Raw genomic sequence first — 20,033 nt, 5'->3', positions numbered from 1 at the left:
TACTACCAGAGTTAGACCCTTAGACATTGGTCTGCTAGAGCCACATTGTGCTATGGCCTCCCGCACTAGCTGTCCCTCCTACACCTGGCACGAAGGAGCATGTCAAGGTATCCCAGGGCATTGAACTGCTGTACCTGATTCTCCACAGGCGTAACATTGTTTACGGACGTTAGAGTAGGGCCCTGCTGCTGAGGATCAGGGAGCTGCAATTGGTTCCCAGTGGCTGCTATTCTCTATCCAAGCACAGCTCGGACATAGTGGACAATTGGAGCTATAACGTTCAGTGTGCGAGACCATGCTTAGAACACTGTCTGGTTAAAATAACAGATACGTACCGTGCTGGAACTGGCATGGCTAAGCTTATCGAAGCGAAACTTTAGATTGGACCTTGGAGAGTTTCTGCTCTTTATATCTGTCAGGAAACAAAAAAAATCAATAAACCAGTATTTGTTTAAGCTGTAATCTTGACTGCACCTAGACTAGCCCAACCAGTCAGTCAGTTGAATGGATTCCCATTGATTTTAACAATCATTTCATTCAGGCTTTCTAAAGATTTGGCAAAATCTCCACATTAAGCAATCATCCTGGATGGAGTAAACTGATGCTTAATTATATCCCATAATATATCTGAGAGAAATGTCACTGAAATGACTACTAAATGACCGATCCAGGATGGATGGCACGGGTTGCAGTTTGCTAAGAGGACGAAAATGAAATACAAATTTTAAACACAGAGAATGGCTGTTTTAATTTTGACAAAAGTAACTGGGACGAATGAGGAGGAGGGCGCGTGGGTAGAGCTACAGAAATAAAGTTTCCACTTCATCCTTCTTTTACAGCTGTTCCCTGCTACTAATGTGTGAAGGTTAAATTGAGAGGGCTGGTAAGCCAAGAGCTAATTCTCTTAACTCATAACTTCCCATTTTGCACTTGTATCGTTTCTTCCCACACTCTTTATGGGGAATGAAATTTAAAACAGTGGTAGATCTACATGTAAGGAGATTATGACGCTGAAGTCCCAAACTCCTTGCCTGCACCCACAAGACCTTCCAGCACAGAATGGTTGTATTGTCATCATTTTAATGAATTAACAAAGGTTCCCATTCTGCCCTTACTTATTGTGAGTAGTGCCTTATTTTTGCTAGTGGTTCTGCTGAAATGAATGGAACTAACGGCAGAGTGAGCTTCAGCTCAAAATAAGCCTGGCAGAATCATGCCCAAAGGAAACTTCTTGGTTACGGGTTATGTTCTGAATCATAGCCTGTTCCGTGGAGCCAGTGCTCTCATATGTAGGTTTCCAAGACTACTGTAGTTGCCAGTCCATTGAGAAGGAAACAAACCAACAACAAACAGCCACTGATACGCTTTAGTTATAACAGCGAAATAAATTCCCTGTGCTGAATATAAACATAAAAAATACAGTCTGCTAAATGGATACCATGGTGACCAGGATGTGTCTGCAACATACCTTTCAAGCCAAGGTTTTAGGAAGAAGTTAGCATTTCATTCACTTTCCGAGGCTGCTTCTGCACAGGCCAATGAGGGTATGCCTACACTTCAGGTGGGAGAGAGCCTCCCACCCCGGGGCTTGAGCTAGTACGCTAAAAACGGTCATATGGACATTGCAACTTGGGCTCTCAAACCTAAGGGAATGGATGGGTGTGACAGTCCAAGCCGCAATGTCCATCCACACTGCTATTTTTGGCTCGCTAGCTCAATCCCCATTAGCATGACTCTACCTGGGCTGGGAGGTGCTCTCTCACCTGCAGTGAAGACATATCCTGAAAGTGTAATACAATCGTTTATAGTGCTCTCAGGCTTCTATGAATCAGAATGATTCATTCTGTCTAACTAATTTTTAAGGGACTGATCCAAAGCCCATTAGAGTCAATGGGACTTGAGCATGTGGCTGAATTCTTTACTGAATATGTATAGGATTGCTTATGTGCTTACAGTCAAGCACTTGGTCAAGTGCATCTGCTGAACTGGGGGGCCTGAAAAGACAACCATAAAAAGATGCCCATTGACTTCAATAGATTTTGGTTTGGGCCTCCTGGGCCCCACTCTGAAATCCTTCGTCATGCTGAGAGAATCTCCATTTAGTGACTTCAGTGGAACGATTTTCTAATGTGCATAAGGGTTGCCAAATCAAGCCCTAAGTAAGGGTCCAGTTCTGCAACCCTCACACATCAAAGAGTACTTATTCATGTGAATTGGCCCGTTGATTTCAGTTGGACTTTAGTACGAGCAGGAGTTGAAGAACAGGGTTCTCGGTAACAGTGACTGGAGATTAATGGCTGGCTGGGGGGAGAGCGGCTGAAGTCATTTTGCTCATTGCTTTGTGGGTTCTGTTTCAATGCACTGCCAGCAGTGCTATGACACAGCTGATACTAGGCCATATTTTTCTTCACACAAGAAAGATAATTTCCCAGTGCTGCTGGGGCCCTGGAAAACAAAAGGCAACAGGTCCTGGGGAGATCAGTGGCGGCCTTTGCCGGCTTTGAAAAGAATGGGAAGACCAGTGCCATTCTGTTCCTCCATGCCAGTGCTGAATGGATTGTGGTGTTTCTAGGGGGTCCGAAGGCAACCTGTCTCCTGTGGGACAGTTTCTATCCAGAGACCAAAGAAACCCCAAAACAAACCCTACCAAAACATCCTCCAGTGCACACACTTCTCTCTCTGGGGAGAGGATCAGAGAATAACCACCACCTGACGGATGTGTAGTCATGTTGCTTAATGCACTACTGGTGAAAGGGCAGCATAAGAACCTTATTAGAAGACAGCTGAAGTGGAGCTAGATACTTGGGTTTCGTTCCAAGGGGGGACCTTAGTGAATTGACCTTCCTAGAGACATCTGCCCAACAGATACAAGTGTCTGTCCCATTCACGCTCCACCACCCCATCCTACACACCTGTGGGACTCCTGCTCATGATCACCGGTGTAGCAGCAGCTGCCATACTTGGATTCTCGTTGCTGGGAGAAGAGCCGTAGACAAACACGTCCTGTTTGAAAGGCGAGGCTGTGGATGGATGGCTGCCCTGTAGGCAGAGATTGAGCAAAGACCTTTTTATGGAGCGCTTTCGTTAGTGGCATTCTATTTCTACTGCACTGCATCTGTGCTCAGCAGCGGTTCCGGTCCAAGAAATAGCAAGGTTCTTGGGAAAGATGGTATTGATGGAGCAAAGCCGGCCGGTGCTTAGACTTGCCCCTGTCTGTCTGTCCCCACCGGCTGCAATAAGGACTTTTGCACACTGTAGATTTAATTCCCCTCTTGCTTGTGTATATCAAGTGTGAAGTCACTTGATATCAGTGGGGAGAGGATAAACCAATGCAAGTGAGATCAGATTCAGGCCTAATCCTGCAGCCTGAATTCCCTTGAGTAGTCCCATTAACCTCAATGTCAGGAAGGGCTGCAGGATTAGTTTTGTTTTTAATCAGCCTAATTAATGGAATCTTGTAAGCGCCATTGAAAACATTAAGGAACAGCTGAGTCACATGCCAGAACACACACTATTACCCCCACGCAGCCACCGATGCTACCTCATCATGGCAGCAAGGCCCCTAGGACTGGGAACATGCAGGAATGATCCGAGTCAGGAGACTTCATTATGTGCTTGGCTCTGCCACAGGTTCACCATGTGACATCTGAAAAATCACTTCACTTCCCTGTGCCTCAGTTCCCCCCCATCAACAACGTGAAGGGAATGATACGTCTAGGCACTTAGCCACCGTGGTGATGAGTACAATGTAAATACGGAGGGAGCGAGAAGACCCACAGCTATAGCTTGATTAGACTTCCACTGTAAATGTCATTACCGGCAAGATTTCTAGTTCTAGCTGCAACCTGCCAGCAGTTGAAGTGCATGCAGGCAGGGTTCACTATTCCAGTACCCACACTGGCCTAGCCCAGGTGTGTCTACACTAGCTGCAATCACACCCCATGACTGCAGTGTAGACATACCTTTTGTTGTGGCTCATCGTTTTACTGCACTGGGGACCAGTGGACTCAGTCCTGAAGTTAGGGTGAGAACTACTATAGAATTTTAATTAATTCAGATGGAAACTCATTAAAAACAGTGATGGCGAAAGATAAATAAAAGCACTGCAGTAAGATCAATGACATGAGGCTGTTTAGATAAAGGTACAACTATGTATAGCTATTACGGGTCTAATTCTGAACTTACACCAGTGTAAATCAGGTGTAACTCAATTGGAGTCAATGGACTTAGACAAGCATAAGCAGGATCAGAAGCAGGCCCTACTGTATACAAGTGTGGTGGTATTCAATGCCTACCACGCTGTCGTATTCTTCCAAGGTTTCGGTCTCCCCTGCCGTGCTGCCGAAGCTGCTGGTACTTGATGAAGAGCGGGAGATGTTTGATCTTCCATTCTCTTTCAATTTAATAAATGGCCTAGCAAGCGAACAAGAAGAAAACAGATGATTACAGCATAGACAGCTTCATGCTGAAGGCTAGTGGGAGATGTTTAGCCTTGATTCAATTCCTTGACCGCAATGGAATTACAGCAGGGATTAGTTTGGCCTGGCATTTTTAAATCTATACATAATCATTAAAAAAAAAAACATGAAGTTAAATGACTGGTGTATAAGACTAACAGAAACAAATGGCCCATGTTAATTCCCTAAATGCTAACCAGAACACTAAATATTTCTATTGATTTCCCTTCTGTTTTCCACAGATTCCTACTAGCCTCACCTTTTAGATATTCTGCAGTAACAGTCCTATACAATGCTTTTATTGCACTGCTCTGATGTTTTGGACAATATCTTCAAAACACTGGTTATTGGTTTTTTTATTAAGAGGGTTCCTGAGAGAATTATAGGTATTTTCACACTAGCAAGGGAGATGCCTGCTTTCGTTGCTTTTCCCTTAATACCAAATCTTATTTGAAGAAAGATACATTGGTAGGTTTTTTGTAAGTGAGTCATATAACAACTTCACTTTCCTCCCCTGTTTGGTTGTCTGTAGCCTCCTTACTGAACTGCATTGATATGAACTCCAGCATAAAGGACAACTATGCTCCAATGACTCCAGCCTTTTCCATTTACCTTTCTTTGTTAGGGCATATTTCAGGAGAGCTAGGGTTAGATGAGGTTTCAGATTTCATGTCTTGAGAAGAATGTCCCCCGTCTGGTGTCTTCTGTGTTCCTGAGACACTGTCACTGAGGGGCAAAGAACAGATTGGACAGATTATACAAGAGACAAGAAAGAGTTGGCCAAATTCTGCTCCCTATTAGGCCAGTGTAAATCCATCAGAGCAACCATTGCTGACTCAGGACCAGTGTCTGACATGAAACCCACTTGTAAGCTATCCAGGATCCTGGCACCTGACTTGTGGCAGAGGAGATGTTTGCTATCTTTCTTAGAAAAGGACAACGGTATGCAAAGTCTCTAGCATCAAACAATAATTTCTATAGTGCTGGCCAAACCGATGCATGGTTTAGGTGGGTGAAGGAGTCTCCTCTTCAAAGGAGGTGTCCACCGGCAGGGGCCCCAGGTAACAATCCCCCAAAAACTTTGGGGAAGTTCGGATCCTAACCTAAACTTTGGGTCTGGACCTTCTTTCTAGAATGGGCTGAGTCTACATCTTAGATCCAAACTCTCTTGGACTTTGCATAAGTTTTGAACAAAATCTGACCCACCTGAGTCTCTGTGTTCTATAGTACAAATAGAATCATATTAAAAAAACCTGACCCTAGCTTTAATCAGGCCAGCCCCGGGCCTGGAGTCATTCTAATCTAAGTCCATCTGTGTACAGTGCTAATCTAAGTCCATCTGAGACCAGTGTAGATTTACAGCCTAAATACCCCTTTTTAAGCAATAGCATTTATGTCACTTCCCCCTCTTCTGGAATCTCTCTCAAGCAAGTTTTTTTGTTTGTTTTACTTTTAGCCAAACTTTGACATCTCGCCTTTAACCAGGTGAACAACAGTAACGTTCCTTTTAGGACTAGCTAGGTGTAGAGATTCATGGGGAAGGCAGGAAGCCCTTGCAATCTAAGGCCTTGTCTTGACTAGGAAAAAAGGTCAGGGATGACGTTGTGTTAGCCAACATCTGTTAGCTACCACAACCTCATCCATGACTTTGCCCCTGGTATAGGCAAAGATTAACACTTAGCTTGATGTGGTCAACCAATGAGGGGAGCCTAAGGTCGGCCCTGATCACCTAACATGAGTTAGAAAGTGTGTATGCTAAGGGCAAAGTCATGGTGTGGTTACATGATAACAAGCATGTTCTCTTTTCCTAGTCAAGACAAGGCCTCAGACAAAACAATTACTACTGCTGCACTTCAGTGCTTACCATCTCGTCCTGCTTTCTGATTGGCTTTCTGATCCAGTGTGCAGGCGGGGGAACAACCCCGACCGTCGCTTAATAGGACTCCTTGACTGGTTCTTGGCTGTTGCTGCAGCTACAGGAGGCTGAAAAACAAAATGTTCCAATTTAAAATAAAACAAAAATATTCCTCTCCAGGATCTTCCTCTGCTCAGAGCCAAGATGGAAATTACTCCAGACACTTATTTCCGGCTGTGCATTTTTCCCTCAGGGTGACAATCTACAGCCTATTTAATGCCACTCCCAAAACAGATAAAAACATCTGGGAAGACAATCTGAAAGTTATAATTCTCCCAAAGGCAACGGAATCAAATTTGGTCCAAAACAAGCAAAAGCATCTCGATCTGCCACACAGATCTTATCCTCATCCTTATTACGCACAACTGTCGAGAAAATCACCACATAATATCTTACACCAGCCTTGCAAACAAAGTTCACATTCATTAATACACCTTTTCTAGGGATATTTGTGCCCACAGAGTTTTAGGTAGATGTATAGTTTCGATAACCAAAGATTGAAAGAGGACAGCATAGCCCAATGATAAAGGATTTGAAGCATATAGAAGGGAGAGGAGTTGTTTAGGATGGTTCAAGGGGTATAACAAAGACTGATTGGGTGACAGAAAAGGAAAATTAGGTCTGAGTAAGGCGAAAAAATCCTAATGAGGATGGGCCAGACTGACAAAGATATTTAGGCATCTAACTACATAGATAGGTGCCGGCGGGGTGGGGGGAGGTTACTAAAGCACCTGTGCGAGTTAGGCACCTCATTCCCACTCACTATCATTACACTATCAATGAGAGTTAGGCACCTACCATTTGTAAATCTGCACCAATACCTGTAAGATTTTGGAACAGTCTCCCCAAGAGAGTGGTGGAAGCCCTGTCACTTGAGATATTTAAAGCTGAACTGATTACAACACTAGGAAATATACATATGATTATGGCATCACCTACAAGCCCTGACTAAGACCAGGATCCCAGCATATCAGGCACTACACAATCATATATTAAGTAACAGTCCCTGCTCCAAGGAGTTTACAGTCTCATTAGACAAGATGGACAAAGGGTGGGGGGATAAATAAAGGCACAGAACGGTGAATAGGTTAATAGGTCACACAATAGGTTAATGGCAGAGCTAGGGATAGCCCCCAGGCCTCTTGTCACCCGACCCAGGGCTTTATCCACACTAGAGCATACTTCCAGATACAGCAGAGAAAAATTCTGTGTGGGAAAGGAAGGATAGACTAGATAGTCCAATATGGCTTTTCTCACCGCTTGCTCCTCTGATCTCTAAAAGTGATGGTCTCACAGCAGATGTGCTGTACTCACCGAGAAGGTGGTCTTTGTTATTTCGCCACTGTTGTGGGTGATTCCTCCACTCAGGCTCCCTGGGATCCCTCCACTGTGATGTTTCTTCTGACTCCCCACCATGGTTTCCATTGAATGGCTGCGGACTCGAATGGCTCTCTGTCGACAAGTTAATAGGAAAAAGGAACAACCCCTTGTTATGAGGCCACAATACTATTTCCTTGCACTAACTACCCCTTTGCATCTCCACGGGATGTTGTCATAGTTTAGAAAATCAGAGTCAGGAACTTCTGAAACCCAGAGTTGAATCTGTGAACACAGATATCCACCCTGGGAACCTGAGTCTTATCTGAGGATAAAGCCGCAGTACCACCACATGACCTGCAAGTGCAATTAAATTGACCAGCGTATCTCGAATGTCGACGGCTGAGTCCATACAATGAATGGCTCACAAAGGGTTAAAATTCACACGGTGTCTGCACCGACTAAGTCCTCAACACAGAATTTAGGTGGGTCATGGGCCTCATGAATCACCCCAAATGGCATAAAGGCTTTTGCACCCACAACCAACCAAAGAAATCCTTCAGGCAATGAATTATCATGGTCACTTTCGCCCACAAGCCAAGTTCTACTAGACAATAAGAAAAGGACAAGCAAGTTCATTAAATAGTCTTTTCTCATGTATGCCAGTGTTCCTCAACTGGTGGGTCACAACAGGCAATCGGGAGAGTGGCAAGTCACAGAGAATTGTATTACACTGTAAAGCAAAGAAAATCTTCCTCACTTCCTGCAATACCCTCCCCCCTTCAAATATTCTCTGTCACCCTCTCAAAACACAGCAAATTATATGGAGTGGGGTCACTGATATGCTTTTTTACTCTAACTTTCATAATAAATTTCAGAGGGTCGCAGATCCTTTGAATAAGGGCTTGCCAACCTGAAAAGGTTGGAAACAGTAATATAGGTTGCACCGCAGTTAGCTACCTAGCCCGTGGTAGAAGACACCTATATGACAAGCCATACAGCAAACATGACAGATGTTTTCCTCTTCCTCTCTTAATGAGTTTTATGCACACAGTTTATGGACTGAGGACACATCACTGTCTACCATGTGTCTCTGACAGGTAAGCATTGGCAGTGAGTGGGAGAGCCAGAAGTAAAACCAGAGAGTCATGGCTGATAGTCTCCTGGCAGGGAAAGAACCCAGAAATCCTGCTTCCCAGGCCCTGCTCTAACCATTAGACCACACTCCCCCTGAGAACCCGCAACAGAAACAATGACTTCTAGGAGCTGGGCACTGAGGTGTGTCTGGAATTCCCACTCGGTGCGTATCTGCATCCTTAACAATTTTAAATACCATTTAAAAACCAGCCCTTGGGCCTCAGTGAAAAGGAAATATTATGATACGTGCCAGTCTCTGCCCTTTACTTTGATCTAGAAATAGTATAACCCCAGGGTGCCGGGCACCCAGTCACAGCAGCTATGCTCAAATACATTGGTTAGTCTCTAAGGTGCCACAAGTCCTCCTGTTCTTTTTGCGGATACAGACTAACACGGCTGCTACTCTGAAAACTGGCTGATGTGACTTTGTTTTTTAAACCAGTAGGTGTCAGCTCAGCCTAAAGAAATGACTATGATGGTAAATTGCCAAGACAGTTTAACCCAGTACCCCTCACTTCCTGTAATCAAAATCAAGACAAAACATAAATCCATAATGTTTGGTTTATTATGACTGATGTATGTATATATTAACAATACTTGAAAATAAAGTTAATTCTTGTAACTGACCAGTATCTTTACTATCCATAACAAATGTTCTCCAGGTACTATACATTCAGATAACGTGCTTTCTCAATTCATGTATTGTATTGGCTCTCCCTGTCAACAAAATATTAGCATTTCTTCCTGGCATTTATTTAGGGGTCATAAATATTATGGCCTGGACCTTGCAAAGACTCACACACACACAAACTTAGCTTTGTGAATAATCCCGCTGACTTCTGTGGGATGACTCGCTTTAAATAAAGTTAAGCATGTGATTAATACTCTGCAGGACTGGGGCTGGGGAAAAAAAAAATCTATTGACATGGCCTATTCTTCTGTGAATTGGTGATAGATTACCATGCTTACTTCTCTGTACATCAGGTTGAAAATGAGTCCACTTTATCTCAGCTAATAATGAATATTTATAACCCACAACTCCTCGAAATAAACATGTTACACTTTAAAATCCGACTTCTGCCTGGTGCATTTTTCACACTTGCGACTTTAATTCTAACAGGACAGATCCCCATGTCCGAACTTGCATTTGTGCTGCTTGGCTTGTACTGAAATGGAAGGTGTCCCACAGTAATCTGGGTCTTCAAGCAAGGTTCCAGTTCCAGCTCTGTCCTGTGCCTGGCTTCCTCTCTGCTCCTTAGCCCACACCAGGGCCTGCTGGGCATGGACAAGAACATGAAAGCCAACCAGGGTGAAGTCGGAGCTGGAGAGAACAGCAGGGTGTCGGTGGGCTCCCGAGCGAGAAGGTGAGCAGCCTCTAGAAAGGACCTGCACTGGGTTCAGAGGTGAGATGGAGCTAGGAAAGGTGCCTGAGACAGGGCCGGGAAAAGCAGCCTGAAAGGCAGGCTGGCAGGAGAGCCAAGGTAAGGAGTAGCTCCTGGGGGTTGTGAGTGATGTGAACTGTTGCGGTGGGAGTGGCTGCTTCTCTACATGGACCCAAAGCCTGGAGACTCAGGAAGAGGGACACACCAAAGACTTTTAGGTGCCTAACTTCCATTGAAATCACCTGAATACGCCTAACTCCCATGGATTTCAATAGGAGTTAGCCACGTAAATGCTTTTCCGGATTTGGGTCCAAGCTCCTTTATACCTCAGCTACACCGCCTGGCCATGAAGAGCTGAAATTGGGAATTGTTTGAAATTCTGGGGCGTATGGGAAAGGATTAATTTGCTTTAGCAAGGAAGCAGAGGACATTGGCTTTGTGGGGAGGGGCTAAAAGCACTCAGACACCAAATCACTGAAGCCCCCAAACAGAGGTCACTGCAGCACCTGCTGAGCAGCCGGAAAGCAGGCCTGGGATAGGAGGCAAATAGAAATGAACACGTGTAATTTCTTTCCACCCTCCCTTCTCCCCCAAACCACTTTATTTACCATTTCTCCTCTCATTTTATATTTACACTGGAAACACACTGTGAAGGAAATAAGCTATCAGGCAGATCAGCAGTGCTGTCCAAAGGTAACAAGGCAAACGCAAAGTTATTCTGGCAGCTGAATTCATCACATGCACTGGGAGACCCTGAAATGCCAAAAGAGCAATAAAGTCCACTTTCTTATAGGCAAAAATCTCATGTAACATGAATATCTCAAAATCTCTTGAAATAGATACGTCTAACGAATGTGTGGTTTTAGTGATGTTCTGAATAACTTTTAGGAGGTCTACAGTAAAGTATTGCTGATTTTGTTTTGGAGAGTGAATCTAATGGACATGATCTGTGCAGGAGGCAGATAACAGGATTAAAGGGTTGCTCAGCATTTTTGACTTACAGTATTCTGCATGAGTAATAAGGTTTTGCACTTGTACAGCTCTTCACATCTTCTAAACACAGTACAATGATTATCTGATGAAACCTCATCTACGCTTTGGAGATAGGCAAGGAAGTATTATTACGGATGGGGAAAATAAGACCCAGTCTAATTCTGATTTCAGCAACAACTTCGGTGGAGTTATGCCAGCGTAAAATTGGTGTGAAATCAGAATCCAGCACCCAGAGGGGTTGAGGCCAAAAGTTTCAAAACTGTCCATTAATTTTGTGTGTCTTAATTTCTGGGTGACAAGGTGGATGAGATAATATTTTTAATAGAACCCACTTCTGCTGCTGAGTTTCAAGCTTACAGAGAGCTCTTCTTCAGGTCTGAAAAAGGTATTCAGCGTGTCACAGCTAAATACAAGGTGGAACAGATTGTTTAGTATAAATAGTTAACACATATTTCAAGGGACCATTCAAGGTGAAGTGGTCCATTAACACCTCTCTAGTCATAGGGAGGAGAGGAGAGGGAAAAAAGCACTGGGGAAAGGAGGGAGGTTAGTGGGTTATAGATTGTTGCAATAAGCCATAAATCCAATGTCTCTATTCAGTCTGTGATTTTTAGTGTCTAGCAAAGTTATGAATTTAGGCTCCCAGGCTTGTCTTTTGTAGGTGTTGTGCAGGTTTCCTTTGAGAAGGAGGACAAAGATCAGATATAGTGTGATTGCTCTGTGAAGCGTTCTGGGTGCCCAACATGAGACACCGACATGTCTGTTAGCCTGATTACGACCCCGCTTTATATCATTTTTACATCTAGTGTAATTCTACTGCTCATGTATGCTGGGTACATGAAATCTGCTTTGCACTCGTGTAAATCAGGCATAGCTCCACTGTAGTCGAAAGAGTTACACAAGTGTAAAAACAGCACAACTGAGATTAAAATTAGGCCCAAATTTCTTAACCTGAAAATTTTAAAGGGGTGAGCTGGAAGGACCACTGTCACATGCAATAATTCCGTAGTCTCTGGTAGCCATTATTGCTTACTTTGCCATACCAACAAAAAAATTTCGAGTATAAACAGGTTGAAGAAACACACCTAAAAGTCTAAAACCTCAGGCAGTGAAAGCTGTTTGAAGAGCTTGAAAATCACAGACTAGCCTGAGAGCACCTACATATGGTTTCGCTTTCATCTTCCTCTCTTCTTTTCCTCTCCCTCAGAAGCTGCTAGAAACAGGGTTGTGGCCTTCAGGAAATGAGCCATAGCAACGAGGGAGATGAATAAAAGTTCCGGGATATCAGCCCTGTTCAGCAAGCCATATGTTTCTGAACAGCAACCAGGAAAACATCCAGCTTCCAGATATCCCACAGGACAGGTGCTGGGGGCTGGAGAGGGACTCTCTGTGTTTTATTAGAACAACCCAGCCAGTGGCTGGAATCAGATTGTCAACTGTGTGACCTACTGACTCGGCCATTTGGCAGCCTCTACTTGCTTTGGGTACCCGCTTGGCAGCTTTCTGCTACAAATACAATACTCTCCCCACCCAGGCCTGCCTGCATTCTCTGTGCCACAGTGATGGCAAGACCGGCACATAGAGACACAGCTAGACCAACTAACAAAGAAAGGATTTTTGGATAAACAGCCTGAGTTTAACCTGATTTAGGACCTTCTTTCTGATCCATCAAACAGACAAGACCTGCTGTCCAAGGGACAGCCCCAAACCTTGCAGAAGGGTTGGAAGGACTGACACCTGCCAGAGCTTGAAGATGGAGCTGGGGTAAGCTATATAGCATGCATGTAGGTTCTTTTATTATTGTTAATATGTTTTCTCTGTAATGCTTTTATCTTAAGAACAAATGCGCTTGCTTAGAAAGAGCTGTGTGGGAACTCAAAACTGTTGGCAATTAACGCTGTTCATAACCTCTGGAGAGGAAGCAGAGATGCTGGCCTTTTAGGAAGTCCGAGGCTATCACAATGCAGGCAGGCAGGTAACTGTGAAGCCTGGAAAAATCCCAGTCAGGAGGGAGGGAAATGTGGGTGTCTGAAGAGCCGGGAACCTAGAGCGGGTGCCTTCGAGGGGGAATACAGGTGCAGTTGTCTTGGAACTATGACACTATCTTATTCTGTAGTGCTTCTAATGTTGTGTTTTACTGCTTGTGAACAATGTCACAATGCAGTTGTTGTTCTTCTATCTTCTGGACTCTGGCCAGGTCTACACCTTCACTGGCATAGTATGTCAGCCAGGGGTGTGATGAGACGTGATCCCTGACAGATATAGCTGTGCTGGCAAAAACCCCTAGTTTAGACTCTATTTACCCCTAGTTAGACTCTTATTTACTCGGGGAGGCTGGAATAAACGCTATCAACAAAAGCACAGGTTTGCCAGCATGAGCCACGTCCACACTTGCAGTGTTTTGCCGGAAGAGTTTACAGGTGTAGCTGTACCGGTGACGCCTGGCTTCATATTTAAACATACAAAGACTTCCTGCCACGCTTTCTTTTCTTTCACTGTGGAGCTTGTCCAAGAGTTATCACTCTTTTTAGACAGCCTCCTTTCTTTAGGGACTTCCCCAAAGCGCTGAGTACAGTTCTGTTCCACCATGGTTAGGAATCCAGCTCTGCCAGGCAATGAATCCCTTGAGGGGTCACTGTATTCTCTTCCCTCGCTTTTCTTTAGACTTTTACATTTTCTCCTTCCCCCGTTCTCCCCTTAGGCATTTATACCAGACTCGTCGCCAGGGTATCTGAAGCCCCTTTCCTACTCTCGTCCCCAAATATACCCATCTCTCATCTTGTTTCCTATATTAAAAACAGCAACCACCACCTGTTAGTCCTGTTGTCAGGCCACCCGTTTACTTCACCAGCTCAGAAGCATCATCTTAGGGAGCGTCTCCTCTCTCAGCACAGTGACTAGCTTCTGAGCAGAGACACAGCCCAGCAGCATATGGCAATGTGGTGAAAGTATCTGCTGACAAAAGCAGCCCTGAAGGTTGGGGAGCAGCCTATGAGACGTCTCTTGCAGCTAGGAAGGCCACAAGGGGTATTTGTCACAGAGGTCTGAGCGTTCGCCCTGAGTACTACCGGCATGATTTCAAGAGGGCGTGAACAGTAATGGACAGTGGCAGGTGAAGGAATTATCAAATGCTCTGGAGGAGGGATTCCTTGATACAGGCCCTGATCCAGCAAAACACTTAAGCGTGTGCTTAATTTTAAGCATGTGAGCATTCCCATAGACTTCCATTGAGTTATTCATGTGTTTTAAGTTAAGCATGTTCTAAAAGTACTTGGCTGGATTGGGACCTTTTGCAAAAAGCTCTTCTACCTGATCCCCAGGTCTTGCTTTGAAGGCAAACCCCTTTTCCCAAAAGCCACTCTTGGGATCAGCTTGGGTTCCCTGATCTTTCGTTACTCTGAGGCTCACTGGGCCATAGCCCGTCCTATCTACAGCCATAGGTAAGAGGATTTTCTTTACCTTAAATGATTCCAAGAAACCTCCATGACCTCCATTCTCAAGCTTATCTTCCTCTGGCCCCAGCCCTAACATTGCCTGTGTGTGTGTATGGAGCTCATCATGGAGATTGTCCAGCAATGCAGCTCGTGTCCGGTCCTGAAAGAATAAAAAGGGACATAGTTCGTGGTGTGTGAATTGGTCTGACAGCCTCTTGGTGCAGAGGAACAAGGTAACATGGGTACAACAATGGCTCCGTGGGATCGAAACAATCTTCTCAGTCCAGGACATTCAGGCAATCAGTCTCTTATTGCAACAGCATGAGAATGTGACTACAAATTGCCTAGACAGCAAAATACAGTGGCTCTTCCATTGATTGCCTTGATGTGCAGATCCAGCTCAATAATAAAGTCTAGGTCAAATAGATTCCGGAGGACATTCATAGACATTAATACAGTAGCACAGCATGTAACCCCTCTGCCTTCCTGATAGAGGATGCAGGACCAGCTTCTATTGTCACCCAGACAACGTGGTCCAAATTGGGGCCCACACTGCATTATGTCATGGCAACGGAGAACTGAGGGACACACACTCGGCCATATAAAAAAGATGTGGGGAGGGGAGACAGGTTGTGAACGTGTGAGACTTGTACCACATAGAAGGTAAAAAGTTGGGGGGGACATGATCCCATCATCCCCCACACCAGTGGTTTGCACCTATGCAGAGGTCACTTTCAAAATTTCCCTTAATTAAGGAGGTACTTGGTGAGGGATGAGGTTCTACTTCCCTAAGGAAAATTTTGACCTAGAAATTGCACTGGGGACATGGCAGCTGAGGAAGATGAATAGGTAAGAACTTCCTCCATTCATACACCAGTTGCTTCTAGCCTTACTCTGTCTTTGTGACTGGCCCAAAAGAGAGGACAGTGGTGTGGGAGAGATTGGGAAAGAGGCAGGAGAAAGAGAGAGAGAAAATATTTACTCTCCTTACCTCCAGCTTTGCAAACTTGTCAGATTTGCAGCAAGCATTTTCAGCATTGATGAGTTTGGTAAGCAGGAACTCCCTGAACTCTGTGTTCTAGAAAGGGAGAAGTGAAGCAAGGTTGGTAAATCAAAACCATTTAAATACTCTTAGCTAAACCATCCATAATCCTCCATGCCAGCAAATACATCTCAACACGTCACATCCTGGACACTTCAGCATTAGTGACATGTTACAAATCCATTGCAAAGGTCCATCCTGCTTTACTTTTTTTTCCTGTATTTGATCAGAGACCTAACCAAATGAGCATTCCTTCCAGCATGGTGAAGACAAAGCGGGGAGGAGGTATCTAATAATAATCACCCTCTTAAAGGAACAGCCACAATTTCTTTAGGGAGTTCAAGTGGAAGGATCAGAACACCTTGGTCTCATCTGAAAGAAAACACCTTCAGCACTGCAGTGTGGCCTAGTGGACAGAGCACTGGGTTAGACCTCAGGAGACAAGGATTCTAGTCCTGGCTCTGCAACTGGTTTCCTGAGTGATCTTGAGCAAATCACTTTTTCTCTCTTTGTGCCTCAGTTTTCCCATCTGGAAACTGGGACAATGATACTGATCTACTTTGTAAAGCGCTTTGAGATATACTGATGAAAAATGATATATAAGAGCTAGGCATTATTAATAGTATGCTGGGCATTGGTTCATTCAAGACTCAGAGGGAAGAGTGCAAAGTGCATCACCCCTTGACTAAACATAAGCATTCATTTTATTTTCAAAAGTATGTGCAACTGGAGGGAAATTCACCACTGTGCAGGGGGTCAGTACAAGGTCCATACATGCAATTAAATCCAATTTAACCCCTATTTTGAAGGCTTAAATGGATCCCAAGCCTTGTGCTGATCTTCTACACAGAGACTAATTTCACTGTCAATTTAGTTACACACACACACAGCCTTTATATTAAGAGTTTCCTTAAATATAGGATATGCTTATGTAAAAAAAATATTTTAAATATGTGTCTGGTTTTACGTACACAGAGATACTGCTATAGTGTGGAATACATCATAGATCATATTTAATTAGGAAATTAAACATACAGTACATCTAAATTAAATGGTTTTTCTTTATAACAATATTTGTGGGTGAGTTCATGTCTCAGGACAATGAAGGCTAAATAGCAATGACTAGAGCATGGGCAGGCCCCGGTTCAAGCTGCTCCAAACAGCTCTGCCAATGCACTTTCTTCCATCCTAACCCTCCAACAGCTGCAGAATTCTGCTCCTTGGCATCTTTTGTACAGAGAATTGTGCCAAATTATGTGTTGGCTTGTACTACATTGAGAACCTCCCACCAAATAGTTTTCATTTGCAACTCAGGATTTTGCCCAGATCCTTAGAGGTCAAAGGTTAATAATTCACTGTTCCACTGAATTGCCTAGATCCAGCACCTGTATCAGCCAAATCAGCTAGTATAACTCAGCATCATTTCGCTCACTGATTGATCTATACCAGCTGAGGATCTGGCCCTATAGTTTTACTCTAGCTCTGATCTCAATCCTACTATATTTTACATAATAAACAGTGCGTTCTGAGACAATTTGGGTAGATATTGTTTTTTTAAAAACCTACTTCATTGTGCTTTCCATTTCTTACTTTTTGAAATACTGGTGGGCTTGGCAGAGAAGGACCAAACGAAGGGACATCTTCCCGGGCAGTGACCGACACCTATTAGAACCAAAAGAAAGCAAGAATATATGAGTTACCCGAGCGCACATACTGTATGCATCCAATGAAGTGAGCTGTAGCTCACGAAAGCTTATGCTCAAATAAATTGGTTAGTCTCTAAGGTGCCACAAGTACTCCTTTTCTTTTTGCGAATACAGACTAACACGGCTGTTACTCTGAAACCAGTAATAAACTCCTCTTACAAAGAAGCAGAAGTCAAATCCCCATTCTGAGACTGAATTCCACTTGTACTGAAGACTCACTGGATAGAACAGAGCGTTTAGGCCAGTGGCATCGCTAGGAGACCTGGGTCTAATTCCTGAGTCCCCTAGGTCCCACTGCCTTATTACACTAATCACAGTTATCTCACTGATGCCTTGTGCCTACCCCCCTTCTATTTGTCATAATCACCTATTCTTTGGGTGTAAACTCTTCGGAGACCTGGACAGAGTCCAGTACAAATGAGGTCCTGATCCCTGACTGGGGCCTGTCGGTGTGATCACAGTGCAAACAATAAAGAATTGATAATAACCCTGTCTCGGTGGTACGCAATGTTAACACCTGCTCTGCTAGCGTACCCCTGCCCTAAATCAACACACGCAGAGGGCTATGCGAGATTCTAGTCTGCTCCCGGTCACAAGCAACACACACTGTACCCTCAAAATGTGTGAACAGGCTAATGTATCAAGCTGGCTGATAATTTTAGCTCTTCATCTGACAAGTAAGTTGACATTGCTTGGTCAATAGACCACCTGCCCCTTTAATTCTCTGGCCGGCTACTGATGTCTGCAGAGCTCTGGCACGCAGCCAGGTCGTTAGAAGAGTTAAACAGGACATAAAGATGGATGCTAGTAAATTTCAGGGCAGATTTGCCATCAAATTGGAAGGGGCTCTTTGGAAATGGGGAAAAAAGAAAGTAAGACTATAATAAATCCTGCTTTGCTACTTCCAGACCTGCAGTCACTGAGGCAGAATAGCCTGCTAGAGCCTAATGTTGTGAAATTATGTTTCCATTCGGATGATTTAATTTGCGTGGCTGGCTTCTGTTGCAAAATGTCCCTTTCAGTTCTAATATATTTAACTCTTCAATGTTAAAAGCCAAAGAAAATCATCTGCTTAGCCAAGAAGCGTAAAGAGAGACGCGTGCAGGAACATGCAGCTAAGTGCACACGGCAAGTGTCCTTTTGACCTTTTGATCACAATTTGGATGCGTGTGCAGAAAATGAAAGGAACTGACAGTCCCTAGCGGGTCGGGTGGGGTGGGATGGGATGAAACTATATTGCTTGCTATGCAGAAGTTGTTGTAATAGTTAGACACTTCCGTTAAGAGCCTGAAGGCTAGGAAGACATGAAAAGTGAATCATTTACACTCTCAGGCAGGGTGGGTTCACCTGTAAGTTCACCGGCATGAAAGTGTTGGGCCACAACAGTACTGGACATCGACTGCCAAAACTGGGGGGACTTGTACTCATTTTGTCTGACTTCCACACCACAGCAAATACCAGGGCTGCAATGGCAGGGTTCTTTTTTGAGCAGTTCCCATCGTGAGCAGTTCTAACACAGTTCTCCGCAAGGATCCACTCTGAAGCTCAGTGAAGTCAATGGAAAGGTCCTAACAGAGGTACTGAAGTCCCTCTGTATTTGAGAGGTATGAAGCGACAAAACTAGTTGTGAGGAATATAAAGTGAATTCTTTAATGAGGCTGCCAGACATAAATAGATCCTGTGGTTTGTTCGGACTCTCTAGCTCCCAGATTGTCTAACACAGCCTCTGTGACCTACCAACATCACCCAGGGTTTCTCTGGAAGAGACTCCATGAAACACTCTAGCTACAGGCTCAGGACTCTTTCTAGACCTACCGTGTCTCAGCACAATTCCAGCAATGGGCCATGTCTTTGTAATAATCTTGTTGCATGTTTCTTGTTCTCTGAATGGAAAACTCACAGGTTCCATTGTAACCGTACCAGTCATATCACCTTCACAAGCACAAAAGTTTACTCAGGGGCGGCAGGTTTGTAGAAATTTTGGTGGTGCCCAGAACACCCAGAACCCGCCCGCAAACTCCCCACCTAAGGCTCTTGGAGGGAGTTTGGGTGGGGGAGGGGATCTGGGGTTCAGGCAAGTGGGGTACACGAGGGGGTGGGGATGCAGGCTCTGAGAGGGAGTTTGGGTGCAGGAGTGAGAGTGGTCAGGCTCTGGGAGGGAGTTTGGTGGGGGATGGGGTCTGGGGTGCAGGCTCTGGGCTGGGGCAGAGGATTGGGGTACAGGAGGGGTGCAGGATACAGGCTCTGGGAGGGAATTTGGGTACAGAAGGGGTGAGAAGTCGGGCTCTGGGAGGGAGTTTGGGTGGGGGAGGGGGTCTGGAGTGCAGGCTCTGGGAACGAGTTTGGATGCTGGGTGCAGACTCTTGGCAGTGGTGCAGGCTCTGGAAGGGAGTCTGGGGACAAAAGTGCAGGGGAGGGTGGGAGTGCACGAAGGAGTTAGGGGGAGGGGGTGTGGGCTGCAGGAGGGGGTATGGGGTGCAGGCTCTGGGAGGGGGTGCAGGGTGCAGGAGGAAATTTGGGGGCCGAAAGGATGTGTTTGCGGAGGGGGTGTGGGTGCAGGCTCTGGAAATGGATGGGGGTAGGTCCGATGCTTACCTGAGGCACCCCCGCCAGCAGCGGCTCCTAGGCGGGGCAGGCCGGGGGGGGTCTC

General features: G+C 44.9%; 1 protein-coding gene across 16 annotated transcripts in view; it reads right to left on the bottom strand.

The window, feature by feature from the left end:
* RAP1GAP2 (RAP1 GTPase activating protein 2) overlaps positions 1–20,033 on the bottom strand; it is a 265,430-nt gene that overhangs the window by 7,698 nt on the left and 237,699 nt on the right. For 11 of the 16 annotated variants that reach the window (XM_073315725.1, XM_073315710.2, XM_073315717.2 and 8 more), the window contains 9 exons: positions 17,244–17,339; positions 15,627–15,713; positions 14,661–14,795; positions 7,687–7,824; positions 6,322–6,440; positions 5,070–5,183; positions 4,296–4,413; positions 2,913–3,039; positions 336–412 (listed from right to left, as the gene is read on the bottom strand). In XM_073315725.1, coding sequence (XP_073171826.1) covers positions 336–412; positions 2,913–3,039; positions 4,296–4,413; positions 5,070–5,183; positions 6,322–6,440; positions 7,687–7,824; positions 14,661–14,795; positions 15,627–15,713; positions 17,244–17,339 — 1,011 coding nt within the window. Of the gene's footprint in view, positions 1–335; positions 413–2,912; positions 3,040–4,295; positions 4,414–5,069; positions 5,184–6,321; positions 6,441–7,686; positions 10,218–14,660; positions 14,796–15,626; positions 15,714–17,243; positions 17,340–20,033 lie in introns of those variants that run through there. The other 5 variants (XM_073315712.2, XM_073315711.1, XM_073315714.2 and 2 more) reach the window with 3 other exon arrangements.

This window comes from Lepidochelys kempii, chromosome 17 (assembly GCF_965140285.1).
Source record: "Lepidochelys kempii isolate rLepKem1 chromosome 17, rLepKem1.hap1, whole genome shotgun sequence".
Taxonomy (NCBI): Eukaryota; Metazoa; Chordata; order Testudines; family Cheloniidae; genus Lepidochelys; species Lepidochelys kempii.
This window is presented reverse-complemented; position numbering and strand designations above follow the sequence as displayed.